The 15,980-nt window shown below is 42.9% G+C and overlaps 1 protein-coding gene across 1 annotated transcript in view; it reads right to left on the bottom strand.

The window, feature by feature from the left end:
* Snx6 (sorting nexin 6) overlaps positions 1-15,980 on the bottom strand; it is a 37,324-nt gene that overhangs the window by 18,825 nt on the left and 2,519 nt on the right. The window contains exons 3-5 of the mRNA XM_050138845.1: positions 7,588-7,692; positions 6,775-6,885; positions 1,866-1,987 (exon numbers count right to left, since the gene is read on the bottom strand). Of these exons, the coding sequence (XP_049994802.1) occupies positions 1,866-1,987; positions 6,775-6,885; positions 7,588-7,692 (338 nt within the window). The remainder of the gene's footprint in view (positions 1-1,865; positions 1,988-6,774; positions 6,886-7,587; positions 7,693-15,980) is intronic.

Here is a 15,980-nt window from a genome sequence, read left to right as displayed (position 1 = left end):
ATATTTTAACCTAAGTATGTGAGAAAAAAACAACCACAGAGCAACTATTTCTATTGAAGAAATGTGTTTAAGATATATTATCAATGAATCCCAGCAACCATATAGCAGCACACAACAGTTGTATGTGTATGTGTGCGTGGGGGGGAACCAAAAGGAAAAAGCCTGATATTCTTGCTTCAACTTCGTGCATGAAGCATAAGTTTTACATACCCGCACACCAGCAGGCTCAGTGTGGGGAGCAGTTTGATCTCTGTGAGGGTAGCCATCAGTGCAGACAAAAGAGAAGGGTGCAGAGGATGGAGATGGCAGTGGGACAAACCCAAGGCTCTCTGTTATCCAACCCCTAACCAGACCACAAAAGAACCACGATCAGGGCCACTGAAAACAGGGCCTGCAGAATAATGTGCTCTGCCAATTTCCAGCACCCAGTCTTCTCAGCATTAATTACATTATTCTATGAGACTACTGCTGTATCCGAACCGACTGAACGTTAACGTGTCATTTTACACTTTAACAAAGACCTAGCTTATGCATTTACCTTTTCACAGCAACTTCTTAGCATTTAGTAGCATATGAATAGATGCTTGAAAAAATAAAACAAAAAAAGTAAAGAAAATGCACAAGGGAAAAATGGCCAGCAAAAGAGAAATGGAGGTGACAACACAAGAAAATTTACTCCCTTGGACAACTCCCAGCACACTGACGAGGCCCTTGAGTATTCTTTCCCTCACATGGCCCGCCATCACTGCTTTCCTCTTTTAACTGTGTGTGCACACGCGCATCATGTGTAGGGTCGGAGGACAACGTGAAGAGTCAGTCAGTCCTCTCTCTCTGCCCTGTGTGAGCTCTGGGGACTCAAGTGCTCTGCCTGCTGAGCCACCCCATTCCCAGCAGTGTCTCAGTGTATCTCTGATCTGTAGTTATGTCCTCTTTTGGTTTTTGCTTATTTTTTTAGACAGAGTTTCTCTGTGAAGCCCTGGTTGTCCGGGAACTCACTCTGTAGACCAGACCTTAAACTCAGAGATTTACTTGCCTCTGCCTCCTAAGCCACCACTGCCTGTCTGCTTTCCCTTTCTTTATGAATAAAGTTTTCTTGCTACTTTGAAAAAGTAAAATTAAAAACCAAAAAAGATCCAGAAACCTAACAGGTATCTTTGTTGCAAGCAGCTGGGTAGCGCTCTGAGATCACATATCAGATTGATGCTAACCATCATAAGAATTAAGATAATAGGCTCACAGGTTAAGAGCACTGACTGCTCTTCCGGAGGTCCTGAGTTCAATTCCCAGCAACCACATGGTGGCTCCTAGCCATCTGTAATGAGATCTGGTGCCCTCTTCTGGCCTGCAGGCATACATGGAGGCTGAACACTGTGTACGTAATGAATAAATAAATCTTAAAAAAAAAGAATTAAAATAATTTTCATACCTCCCAAAAGTAGAAAGTTCCAAAGTTTAATAAAAGAAGAAGAAAGTCGGGCGGTGGTGGCACACGCCTTTAAATTCAGCACTTGGGAGGCAGAGGCAGGATCTCTGTGAGTCAAGGCCAGCCTGATCTACAAAGCAAGTTCCAAGACAGAGTTGTTACATAGAGACTCTGTACTGAAAAAAAAAAACAAAAAAGAAAGTTATGTTCCCTTCCTAATATTCTAATAAGGTTTCAGACCCCTCAATCTTCAGAGTCTATTTAAATAATTTAAAGTTCCGACAGTGACAGGAGACAACTGTCTGACCCTTTAACACAGGCTGTTATGACTTAACCTGGGTATTTCAGTCAGTACAGTGAAATGGTTAGAAGAATGAATATCAGAGAGCTCAGAAAGGCATTAAAGCAAAGCTAAGGAGACTAACAAAACCCCGTCACATACGCTTCCAGCTCCTGCTTCATCTTGGTGAACTCTTCCTTTGTCATCGACCCTTCCCCTTCTCCAAGCTTCTGCAGTTTTTCCCGTGAAGCATCAAAGTCAGGTCTTGGTGGTGCTGGTGGGATCTACAATAAACCAAAAAGTTACCTGTAAGGAACCATTTCTCTAACATTGTTTTAGGTGTGCACATGCACACAGGCCCAAGCATGTGCAGTGGTCAGAGAAGACACTGCAGGACTCGGTTCTCCCCTCCCACCATGTGGGACCCAGGGATCAAACTCAGGTTTTCAGGGCTTGGTGGCAGACATGACTACACCCAGTGAGCCATCGACGGCTCTAAGTGATGTCTTTCAGCACTGTACCACACTATCTGAAGATGGCGGTTCCGGTACTCGGGAGGCTGAAGTAGAATGGCCGCAAATTTGAGACCAACCTGCCCTACCTAATACTTCTGAGGACAGCCTTGATTACAAAGTGAAACCCTGCCTCAAACAACAGAAACACAATGCTGGCCTACTGGCCGGGCAGCGGTGGCGCACGCCTTTAATCCCTGCACTCGGGAGGCAGAGGCAGGTGGATCTCTGTGAGTTCGAGACCAGCCTGGTCTACAGAGCTAGTTCCAGGACAGGCTCCAAAGCCACAGAGAAACCCTGTCTCTAAAAACCAAAAAAAAAAAAAAAAAAAAAAAAAACCCACAAATGAATTAAGAACCAGAAATACCAAAATTGAGATTAGGAAACTTTGTAAAACTAGTTTTAAAAATCAAAATCTGTGGGTTCCTTTATATCAAGGAAGAAATATAGTATAACACTGTTTTATTAGTTGTAGCACTGGATGGCCTACAACTTGCAGCAAACCCTCTCACCTCACCCCTCCAAGTGCCCAGCTCCCCTAGTACTGTTTTATTTTGGCACTGGGATAGTTCTTGAGTGGAGACACGGCCCAGGGATAAAGCACTGCAGAGCAAAGCCTTATGGGTTCAGTTCTTATCCCATGTACACGCCAGACACAGCGGCACACACCTGCAATCCCACGTATATGCTCCACACACAAACATGTTATACACATAAACGTTAAAATTGTCAAAATTTAAGACATGTCAGATGGTAGCAGTGCGCGCCTTTAATTCCAGCACTCAGGAGGCTCTCTGTGAGTTCGTGGCCAGCCTGGTCTACAGAGTGAGTTCCAGGACAGACTCCATAGCTACTAAGAAACCCTGCATCGAAAAATCAAAAATAAACAAACAAACGAATTAATTAATTAATTAGACAGTTCTAGCCAGGTGTACACCTGGTGCACAACTTTAACTACAGAACGCAAAGATACTAAGGCAGAGATCTCTGGGTTTTCAAGGTTACCTTGGTCTACATAGGGAGTTCTAGGTCAGCTACAACTACATAGTGCTGGGAAACAGAGGCAGGCAGATGGATCTCTGTAAATTCAAGGCCAGTCTGCTCTTCAGAGTTCCAGGACAGTTAGGGCTATCACAGAGAAACCCTGTCTTGAAAAGCTAATGAATAAACAAACAAAACAGGTAGTTCTCAAGCCAGGAGTAAAGGACCATATAATCCCGTATTGGGCAGTTGAGGCATGAGGCAACCACGGGCAGCTTAGTAAGAACCTATCTCAAAATAAAACACAAATGAGCTGCGGGGCTGGCAGGATGGCTCAGAGGGTAAAGACAATTAACAGAAAGCCCGATTACCTAAGTATTTTCTATGGAACCCACATGGTGGAAGAAGAAAACTTACTCCTACAAGTTGTTTTCTGAATTATGGGTATGCTCATACACAAACAATAAACATAGAGTTTAACACGGGCCAGCCAGGGCTGCAAGTGAAGCCCTGTTTCAAAAAAAAAGGAAAGAAAAAAAAAAGAAAAGGAAAAAATGTAAGATGCTTAGTGATTAATAAATCACATGAAATTTTTTTTCAACTAAAAAAAAAAAACAAAACAAAACAGCAGCAACACACATCTATAATCCACACAAAACAGAGGAAGGAAGATCAGCCTAAGGCCAGTTCCAGCTCCTTATGGAGTTCCAGGCCAGCCTGGATTACAGTAACACCTCAGCTCAAACACACACACACACACACACACAATATTAAAAACAAGGAAACAGCCAATTGTAGTACACACCAAAAATAGGTGATGGCGCACGCCTTTAATCCCAGCACTTGGGAGGCAGAGGCAGGAGGATCTTTGTGAGTTCGAGGCCAGCCTGGTCTACAAGAGCTAGTTCCAGGACGGGCACCAAAAACTACAGAGAAACCCTGTCTCGAAAACAAAAACAAACAAACAAACAAAAAAAAAAGTAGCTCACAAGTATATAACCAATCTTGGAAGGTTGAGGCATGAGGATAAGGACAGCAAATCGAAGGATAGAAAGGAGGAACAAGAAAGAGTTCAAAGCCAGGATTCTCCACACAGCAAACCCAACTCAGCTTTGGTCATATGAGATTTTGATTCAAAAGGCAGTGTTTGTGCTGTCCTGGGAAGCAGATAGTGTTTTTTTTTGTTTGTTTGTTTTCTGGTTCCGAGACAGGATTTCCCTGTGTAGCCCTGACTGTCTGGAACTCACTCTGCAGACCAGGCTGGCCCTGCACACAGGGCAGATGGTGCCTTCTTGTTCAGCCCTCAGAGAAGCTGATGAAAACACAGAGACCCACACCTGGACGATGCACAGAGAGTGAGAGACCGAGGCACGCCCGATCCTAACATGGGATGCTTATCAAATCCCTCCTCTCAGGGCTCAGGGAACTGTATGAAAGAGGAGCCTAGAAGACTGAAGAGCCAGGGGACATGGATGACAAAGGGAAACAAGGCCCGCACAGGCCAGATGGGGTCCCAGTGGTGAGAGGAGGAAGTAGACAAGAACTCCCACCTTAACCCAGAAGCCACCTCTAGTTGATAAACTCTTGGAAAGGAAAAATAATTTTTCTCCAATGGGTCTCATTAGGTATACAAACCACGCTTAAGTGCAGGTCTAAGTGCAGCAGGAGATGGCCAACACAAAAGGAACTCAAGGGTATTTTTAGAGATTTTTTTTTAGTGTGTGTGTGTATGTGTGTGTGTGTGTATCTTATAATGTTTTGTCTGGGCATTTTTTTTAACTGGTCTTTTGCTTATATGGTTTCCAATCCATGTGTATCCATGTCTGTGTGTGTTTCTCATGCCCCACCCCCCTTCATTTGTTGTTTTACTTGCCTGTTTGTTTTCTAAAGAGAAAGAGAAAGAAGGTGTGAGGCTGGATGGGTGGGAAGGTAGAGAGGATCTGGGAGATAATGGGAAACTATGATTAGAATAGATTGCATTAAAAAAATCCATTTTCAGTTTTAAAAAAGCCCAAATACATAGATATTATCATTAAACTTTTCAATGAACAAAACTGATGTGCATTCTCGTTTTGCCTGTATGTCTGCACACCATATGTGTGCCCTCTACTGTTCAGAGGCCAGAAGAAGGCACTGGGTCCCTGATGATTGTGAGGTGCCGTGTGGGTGCTGGGAACTGAACCTGGGTCTTCTACAAGAGCAGCAAGTGCTCCAAACTGCTGAACCATCTGTCCAGACCCCTAAATAAAAAACATTTAAAGATAAAAATTGCTATGAGAAAAGGGACAAGGTAAGAGAGCAGCAGGGCTCAGCAAATACTCACTGAGCAGCTGATACAGCAGGCACAATGGCAAACAAGGGTATATAAAAATAAGACAGTCTTAATTGATGAGGAATATTTAGCTTAATTGATAAAGTAGAAAAAAAATGCATCATCACAAAGAAAGAAAGTGGGGGAAAAAGAGCCTTTGGTCAGTCCCCAAACCTGAGCTACAGAAAAACATGACTCAAGGAGGTGCTGGCCTCAGGATGGAGACACAGGCAGCCCATGATAGCCCCAGGGAAATCATAAATTTCAGGACTGAATGTGCTCAACAGCTGAGGAAGAATAGCCACTTACTCTTGATCACAACTTTTTCTTTTTTTATTCAAGAAAGGGTTTCTATGTGTAGCTTTGGTGCCTGTCCTGGAACTAGCTCTTGTAGACCAGGCTGACCTCGAACTCACAGAGATCTGCCTATCTCTGCCTCGGGATTAAAGGCGTGTGCCACCACCTGATCTTATGGAGCCTTCCAACCTCTAAGTTTCTGTCCACTTAAGCATCCAAAAACAAGTACAGTAACATTCCTCAATTAATTACCTACTCCAATACTAATTATCCTGTTTAGAAGGGCTCCTGCCTATAACCCTAACACTTGAGGCAGAATGGCAGAATCTCTACTGTAGCAGGTTCAAGGTCAGCCTACAGAACAGACAACAGGGCAAGACTCTAATTTGAATAAACAAAAAAGAATTCAAGGTTAAGCAAAAAAAAAGTATAACCGTTTTCAAAGTAAGACAAGACAGCTCAGGATAAGAAGTGGTAGCCAGTGCCTAGTAACTGGCATTTTTACAAATCACATCAGTTACTAAAAATGCTAAACAAAACCACATGAGTTTCTAAAACGTTCTTAGAAAATGAAAACTTGGACTGAAGAGATGGCTAGCAGTAAAGACAGAGAGTTAGTTCTTGTGGAGGAGCCAAGATCAGGCCCTAATACTGGTGGGTGGCTCACAACCACCTCTAACTCCAGCTCCAAGGGCATCTGATGCCTCTGGCCTCCATAGGCACCTGTGCTGACTTGCACACAGACACACATATACATAATTTTTAAAAGGGCTAGAGAGATGGCTCAGCAATTTGGTGCTCTTCCACAGGACCTGGTTCCTAGTACCCATGTTAGGCAGCTCAACAATTTCGTGTAACTCAACTTCACAGTGTCTCTTCTGACCTGTGTGGACACCGCCCCCCCACACCTATATGCATGCACATTAAAAAAAGAAAGAAAAATCTTAAGAAAACGAAACCAAATACTCACAATGTAACCTGCATAGTCTTCATTTTCAACGAAGGAATCATGAAGCCAGATAAATTCCTCATGTTGTCGAACGACCGAAAATTCATTTTGTTTAAAATTTGGCAACGAGCTCTGTAAAGACAGCAATTTTCTTGAATAAAAGTAAAATTATCCTTGGATCTTGTACTGTTATCATCACTTAAAAGTTATACTATTAGCTGGGTGTGGTGGCACTCACCCAGAAGTCAAAAAGCAGAGGCAGACAGATCTCTGGGAGCTGAGGCCAGCTTGGTCTACGCAGGGAGTTCCAGGCCAGTCAGAGTACATAGTGAGATAGATGGATGGATAGGCAGGCTGACACACACACACACACACACCTAGAAATTACATTTATATCTAGTTTCTGTGTTAATTCCTAAAATCATAAGTAACTTCTCCAGCCTGGTCTGCACAGCCAGTTTCCAGAGGCAGAATTACACATCTCAAAAAAAAAAAAAAAAATAAATAAAAAAATTAACTTCCCTAAGTTTGTTTGCTAAAACAGCAGTCAATTTAAGTCAAAATTTGAGTTCCACCCAATATATTACACAAGTAACAGCATTTTTTAAAAATATTTATTTATTTATTATGTATACAATATTCTGTCTGTGTGTATGTCTGCAGGCCAGAAGAGGGCACCAGACCTCATGACAGATGGTTGTGAGCCACCATGTGGTTGCTGGGAATTGAACTCAGAACCTTTGGAAGAGCAGGCAATGCTCTTAACCACTGAGCCATCTCTCCAGCCCCCAAGTAACAGCATTTTTAAAGAAACACAAAACACTCCCACTTTACCTTCGTGTGAACAGTGAACTTGACCTTATCCCTTTCACTGAGAGCATCCGAAATGTCCACTTGCAGAGCAGCATCACTTTGGAGATCGACATTTATTGCTTTAAGCTAAAACAGAGAAAGCACATTGTAAAGAAAATTTGTCTCAAGCTGAGTGGTGGTGGCGCACGCCTTTAATCCCAGCACCCAGGAGGCAGAGGCAGGTGGATCTCTGTGAGTTCGAGGCCAGCTCTACAGAGCTAGTTCCAGGACAGGCCCCAAAGCTACGGAGAAACCCTGTCTCGAAAAAACAAATAAATAAAATGCAAAAAAAAAGAAGAAGAAGAAAATCTGTCTCTATTTTATGTAGATGCGCCTGAGCGTACATTTGCGTCACATGCATGAAGGAGCCCACAGGGTCAGAGGAGGATGGAAGATCCCCTTGGAACTGAACGAGGGTCCTGTACAAGAGCAGTAAGTGGTCTTAACCGATGAGCTGTCTTTCCTTTTTAAAAGACAGATACATTGGCCTCAAACTTGTGACCCTTCTGTCTTCTCCTTCTGAGGGCTGGAATTAAAGGTATGCGTCACCAAACCTGGCTCTGTATACTCTTAATGTAATTTCATTTTTCTTCCATAATAAAAGAACACAAGGCCAAAACAGAAAGATCAGGCCATGAGCTCTCCTGTAGTCCCCACACAAGGACACTGAGGCAGAATCATAAATACAAGACCAGTTTGGATTACATAGCTAGATCCCATCTTAACCTCCACCATCAAAAAATGTAAGGAACCTTTCTACTTTTTAGCTTGTTTTTTAACTCATGCCCAAGCTGCTTTTAAAATAACTACTGTATCAGGTTGGCTAATGGCCCCTAAAAGTATCTCTATCCAAACCTGCAATCTCTGAATGGGCCGTATGCAGCCAAGAGGCCTTGGCAGATCTGATTCAATTGAGAGTTCTGAGATGAGGTTTTCCTGGCTCATCTAGGTATACCTTAAATCTATAAGGACAACAACCCAACGTGGTGGGCCCAGCACTCGAGGCAGAAGTGGGTAGAGCTCTGTAAGTTAGAGGCAGGCTGATTTACAGATCAAGTTTCAAGCCACAATGGCTATACAGTTTTGAGATATTGTAAACAGGACCAACCAGTTCAACCGAGAGAAAGCAGCGTGACTGCAAAGAACAAAGCACTACAGCCACCAGCAAGGACTGACTGATGGCTGCTACTTCCAGGTTGAAAAGAAAAAAAACCCTACAGGACTCTGGAGGGGACTATACCTGGGTTAATGCTGATTTATTTATTTGTTTATATTTTATCTGAGAGCTCTGCGTGTTTACCTGCCGGCCAGAAGAGGGCACCACAGATGGCTGTGAGCCACCATGTGGATGCTAGGAATTGAACTCAGGTCCTCTGGAAGAGCAGCCAGGGCTATCAACCACTGAGCCATCCCTCCAGTCCCTACGGCTCATTTCTAACTTCCAGGATTATGAGAATAAACTGTTGTTTAATCCATTTATGGTAATTTGTTACAACACCCAGAGCAAACTAGTATATCAATCATATAGTTTTTGGAATAAATTTACATTTCTCTATTTTACTTTTTTTAACCTGCGGGCACACACACAAAAGCATAAACTGTGGGTGAGTGGGGTGGAGTGGGGTAGGGTGTCAGTCAGGGTTGATCTCGGCACATGGTAAGCAAGGGCTCTACTACTGAGCTACATCTCCAGCTCACATTTCATCTGTCCTGTCTTCAATGCCTAGATTAGCCTGTCCCAAACACAATTGATAAAAACCAAACTGATTACCAGGTGTAATCCCACGGACAAAGGTACAACAGCAGGGAGTTTAGGCCGGCTTAGATTACATACTGAGCAATGGGCCAGCCTGAGCGCCCATACAGGACCCTGTCCCAGAAAACAGATTACTCCGGATTGTTGATGTTTTCTTTCACTTCCCCTTTCTATACTAAATACAATGCCCTTTGCCTATCACACAATGAATATAGTTCAGTGATTCCCAGTCTTCCTAATGTTATAACCCTTTAATACAGTTCCTCACACTGTGGTGACCCCAACCATAAAATTATTTCTTTGCTGCTATTATAAATCATAATGCAAATATCTGTGTTTTCTGATGGTCTTAGGCGACCTGTGAAAGGATTGTTCAACCCCCAAAGGGGTCTCAACCCACAGATTGAGAAATACAGATTTAGTCTATAATTCAAATTTTTAGATAGAGTTTACATATAATATGTAAGTTTTAAAATTAATTTGAGGGGCTAGAAAGATGGCTCAGATTAAAAGCACTGGCTATTCCTCCAGAGGTCCTGAGTTCAATTCCCAACAACCACATAGTGGCTCTTAACCACCTGTAATGAGATCTGGTACCCTTTCCTGGTATGCAGGCAGAGCACTGTATACATAGTAAATAAATAAATCTATTAAAAATAATTTGAAGTCTTAACAAGTAACATATTGCAAAACGTCAAACTGAGATAATGGACATTTCTATTACTTCCAGAGAGCCCCGTAGTTTCTCTTTAACAAACTTTTCTGCTTTTGGTTCTTGTGTGTGGCTTATGCCTACGTAGGGAAAGGCTTGTGCTGTGAAGAGCAAATGTCAATGTCAAGTGTCATCCTCTGTCACTCCTCACTATATTTTGTTTTGCTTGAGATAAGGTATCACTGTATAACCCGGGATACAGTGGAACTTGCAATCCAGATCAGGCTGGCCTCTCCCTCCCAAGAGCTAGGATTAAAGGAATATGACACTATACCCAGCTCATAATTTTCGAGATAGAATCTCTCACCAAACCTGAAGCTGGCAGTTTCAGCCAGCCTGGATGCTCAACCACCTCCTGGGATCCGCCTGTGTCCAGCTCCCCGGTACTTAGTCACAAACATATACTGCCATGTCACACGTGTTTTTCAGCAGGCTCTGAGGGTCTGAGCTGAGGTCCTCATGCTTGTGTAGCCAACACTCACATGGTCATCCCCCAGTCCTAGTTCTCGACTTTCGAACATTTCTGTTACTTCTTTTTTCATAACTTATTAAAGCATTCTATATTTTACTAATGCCTTAACAGTTATTAATTCAATCTATCATGTCTTTTTCACTCTTTTAAAAGCAGAGTTCATTACCCATTCCAAAAATAAAACCTAGTTCTAGAGTTGATCTTAGAAAGTACATACCAGTTGGGTGTTGGTGCGCACCTTTGATCCCAGGACTTGGAAGGCAGAGGCAGATGAATCTGACTGAGTTCAAGGCCAGCCAGGTCCAGGGCTACATAGAGAAACCCAGACTTGAAAAACTATGGGCTGCGGGCGGGGACAGGTGGAGTACGAAGCAATCTCCAGTGCTGAAAGGGTTTTCAGCTCTTCATGACACAAAGAGAACCCCCTGACTTCTTTCATGTATATATCATCAGCATTACAAAATATCAGCCAGAGTGTTCCTTCTAATTCTTCCTATAATTAGTTTCTACATTCACCTACACCTCAAGAATGACTTCCCAGTTCCTGAGCATACAGAAAAGCAGACATAAAGAATTATTTTGCTTGACAGTAAGTTGCACTTTACATATATAAGACTTTTTTCTTTTTCTTTCGGTTTTTCGAGACAGGGTTTCTCTGTAGCTTTGGAGCCTATCTTGGAACTAGTTCTTGCAGACAAGGCAGGCCTCAAACTCAGAGATCCACCTGCTTCTGCCTCCCAAGTGCTGGGATTAAAGGCATGCACTACCACTGCCCAGCAAGACTTGTTTCTTTTTTCAATTCCTGTTAATAATAAACAAGATAAATAACATAAAAGCCAGTCTCTACAATGAAATTCCCTGCTTCCTTACCTCAGGTGGCAATCTATTATAAAGTGAAATCCCTCCCACATCAGCATAAAGTTTCACTGAAAGTCTGTTTGCTAAATTGCTTCAATGCATTTTCCCCCTGGTTTTTGAGACAGGGTTTCTCTGTACAGCCCTGGCTGTTCAGGAACTCACTCTGTAGACCATGCTGGCCAACTCAGTATCTGCCTCACAAGTGCTGGAATTAAAGACGTGCACCACCACCTGGTATTCAGTGCATTTTTTGTTTGTTTGTTTGTTTGAGACAGGGTTTCTTTTTTGTTTGTTTTTATTGAGCTTCTCCACCCCACTCCTTTCCTCTCCCCTCCCCTTCTACCCTCTCCCAAGGTCCCCATGCTCCCAATTTACTCAGGAAATCTTGAGACAGGGTTTCTCTGTACAGCCCTGGCTGTTCAGGAACTCACTCTGTAGACCATGCTGGCCAACTCAGTATCTGCCTCACAAGTGCTGGAATTAAAGACGTGCACCACCACCTGGTATTCAGTGCATTTTTTGTTTGTTTGTTTGTTTGAGACAGGGTTTCTTTTTTGTTTGTTTTTATTGAGCTTCTCCACCCCACTCCTTTCCTCTCCCCTCCCCTTCTACCCTCTCCCAAGGTCCCCATGCTCCCAATTTACTCAGGAAATCTTGAGACAGGGTTTCTCTGTAGCTTTTAGACCTGTCCTGGAACTGTCTCTATAAACCTGGCTGGCCTCAAACTCAGAAATCCACCTGCCCTGACTGCATGTGTCACCACTGCCCAGCTTCAGTGCATATTTTTATGATTTACCATACTAAAATAGGCCTTTCAGTTAATGACAAAACTACATTTTAACTATATTTTTTTGTATTACACTAAAAATTTTCAGTCACCTTCACTTAGACTGTATAAAGCATTCTACTGTAAATTTAATGTTAATTACATAAATTATACAGATTTCTCAGGAACTCTTTTTCCATTCCGGGAGCAGGGGGAGCTAAGGTTTTTGTTTTTTTTTTTTTTAAATATTTATTTATTTAGTATACAGTGTTAGTTTCCATGTCTGCCTACAGGACAGAATAGGGCACCAGATCTCATTATAGATGGCTGTGAGCCACCATGTGGTTGCTGGGAATTGAACTCAGGACCTCTGGAAGAACAGTCAGTGTTCTTAACCTCTGAGCCATCTCTCCAGCCTGGGAGCTAAGGTTTTATTAAGGGAAAGACTTAATGCAGACAACCTGCGATTATCAACATTTAATTAAACTTTCGCAATTAGTGAGTTCAGTTTGAAGAACTTCTTAATTAGACTTTAACTGGTTTAATCTTTATTTGGGCCAATACTTTGTACTTTTTTTTTTTACGAGACTGAATAGGTTAAATATTTTGTGTTGCTGTTCATAAGAAAGACAAGGACACAAAATGTGTATTAGGCAACAAAAATATAGTACCATTAAAAGTAATTTAAAGGCAGGGAGGTGACACACACCTTTAATTCAAGCACTGGAGGCAGAGCCAGGCAGACCTCTGAGAATTCCAGCCTGGTCTACATAGCAAGCTCAGCCTAAAAAAATACATACAAATAAATAAATAATATAAAAATCGAAGAGATGGCTCAGGCACTTAAAGAGTAGCTACTGTTCTTCTAGAGGACAGGAATTTGATTTATAGCAACATGGTGGCCCACAACCAGTGATAACTCCAGCTCCAGAGTTGGCTTCCAAGGGTACCTGCACTGCAGGCACTTGCACAAGCACAAGTGTGCCCGTGTGCACACACATAAAGCTTATAATACTAATGATGATAATCATTTAAAGACCCTAAGTGAAGTGTAGTGGTGCACACACAGTCTCAGTTCTTAGGAGGTGGAGTCCTAGCAGCAGAAACTCAAGGTTGTCCTTTATCTACAGGTGAAAGGAGGGCCAGCCTGTGACCCTGCCTCAAAGCACCAGAGCATGAAAAGAAAGATGGTGACCAGTTGCTGGCTGGTTAATTCTCCACTTCTAACTGCTCAGAGAGACACTCATAGGTTGCTGAGATGGCTGAATGGATAGAGATGCCTGTTGTCCAGTCTGATGACCTAAGTCTGATCCCTGGAGCCCACATAGAGGACGGAGGACTTTCAGCAAGTTGTCACACACGTGTGTGTACACACAAGATAACGCGAGCCTGATGACCTATTCCTGGAGCCCATGTAAAGGCAGAAAAAGAGCCAACTTCCAAGTTGTCCTCTGACCTCCACACTTCCAGTAACAATCAAAGTCTTAAAATTTTTAAGAGTAAATATTTCCAAGGTGAAATTAAGTTGGCCTCAGTGACTATTCTGATATGAGGATGAAATAGACGTATGATTCAGAGGTTCTCTGCACAGCTGGAAAATGATTCCACTAAGATAAGGAACACAGAGGAGGAGCAGGACCGAGTCCAGTCACTCCACCTAAAGTCATTGTTTATAATTAAAACCACACGCTAAGTGGAGTAGGCCACCACTGACATGCACTGCACATCAAAACAACATGCATCCCGTTCAAACGGCTTGTTTATTACTATGTGACTGCTCATTTCTTCACATGTAGCTTCTGAAGCGGGGGCTGGGGGACTGACGACATAAAGTCAGCCAATAGTTTCCAATACTGTAAAGCTTTGTTTTACTTTTTAACGTTTTGGGGGTATGGAAGCACACTGATAAGGTCTCACTCTAGCTCAGGCTGACCTCAAGTTGGTCATCCTTCTGCCTCAGTTCTCCCAAGAGCATGGCTTATAGGTGTGTATCACCATATCCAGCTTATATTATTTTATTCTTTTTAGCTGCCATAACACATTTTCTTCAAGTCATACGAGCCTGTCCTGATAAAAATACCTTGATGAGCTGGGAGTAGAGGCCTATACCTTTAATCCCAGCACTCGAGAGACAGATTCAAATGGACTTCGGCAAGTTTAAATCCAGCCTGGTCTACATAGTGAGTTCTTGGACAACTAGGGCTGTTATACTGGCTTTAGTTTTCCCTACTTATTGCTCTGCATGTCTGTGTTATTTCTGGATCTCTGATGTCTCTTTTTGCAACAAGGATCAAACGTTCACTTTAGACCTCTCTCTAAGACTCCTCTTCAAAAGCTGCATGTCATGGTGCTCACAGGTAGACCCAGTACTTGGGAGGAGGAAGCAGGAAAACCAGGATTTGGGGGGCTACATGGGGACCTATCTGAAAGACAACACAAAGAGACAGGGGGTGGGGGAGGAGGAGGGGCTGCAGTGGGTCAGTGGGTAATGGAGCCAAACCTGCATCCCCTTGTGGTTGAAGGCTGTTCTTTCCCCCACACGTGCATCCCACACACAAAACAAAGCATGAAAGAAAAAAAAAAGACATTCCCCTTTTTAAAGGCTGAGCAAAATGACCTCCATCAGTGGTTCTCAACCTTCCTAATGCTGCGACCCTTTAATACAGCTCCTCATACTGTGGTGACCCCAACCATAAAATTATTTTGTAGCAGGGGGGCTGTGGTGGTGGCGCACGCCTTTAATCCCAGCCCTCAGGAGGCAGAGGCAGGAGGATCTCTGTGAGTTCGAGGCCAGGCTGGTCTACAGAGCGAGTTCTAAGGCAGGCTCCAAAGCTACACAGAGAAACCCTGTTTCAAAAAAAAAAAAAAATCATAGTTACTTCATAACCATATCTTTGCTACTGATATGAATCGTAATACAAATATCTGTTTTCCAAAGGTCTTAGGTAACCCCTATGAAAGGATCATTTGATTCCCAAAGGACTTTATTTGTAGTCTAGGCTGACCCCAGCACTTTCTAGGTACCGCAGTCTACCCTAGAACTCAAGGCAATCCTCTTGTCAAATGCTGGGATTACAGGCATACACTTACACAATTAACCTGATCCAAAAGTATTTCCTACCTTAAAATCCAAAATACACTAGGCAGTGGCACACACTTTCAATCTTACTACTGAGAAGGCAGAGGCAAACAAATGTCTCCAAGTTCCAGGCCAGCCAGAGCTACAAAGTGAGATCTTTTCTCAAAACATGAAACAACCCAAAATACAGTTAGTAAATTCTGTCTTGTCCAAGAATTGCATATCCATATATTACATATAAACATTGTTTTGGAGTTATCTGGAAGTGAACGCTTAAGGATGCTCATACGTGATGGGAGGGAGTTGATTCATCATTTACAAAAGCATCTGGCTGCTACTCTCAAGTCTTCCATGATGAGTCTGTACCTACTAAGAGTCCTTCTGAGACTCCTCAGAGCTCACACCCCATGCTCGTGGGTGTGCCTGTCTGTCTGTCTCTCTTTCTCAACCCTCATGCTTAGGCCTATATTAAATATCTTTATAAACCCCATCTTGGGCCTGCAAGATGGCTCAGTGAGTAAAGTGCTCGCGAGGCAACCTTTCAACCTGAGTTCAAGCCTAGAACCCATAGGAAAAGTGGGAGACACGCCTTTAATCCCAGCACTCGGGAGGCAGAGGCAGGCGGATCTCTGTGAGTTCGAGACCAGCCTGGTCTACAAGAGCTAGTTCCAGGACAGGCTCCAAAACCACAGAGAAACCCTGTCTCGAAAAACCAAAAAAAAAAAAAAAAAA

This window comes from Alexandromys fortis, unplaced genomic scaffold, assembly GCF_014885135.2.
Source record: "Alexandromys fortis isolate MF-2015 unplaced genomic scaffold, M_Fortis_MF-2015_v1.1 scaffold_35, whole genome shotgun sequence".
NCBI lineage: Eukaryota > Metazoa > Chordata > Mammalia > Rodentia > Cricetidae > Alexandromys > Alexandromys fortis.
The sequence above is the reverse complement of the archived record's forward strand: the minus strand, read 5'-3'. Positions and strand labels throughout refer to the sequence as shown.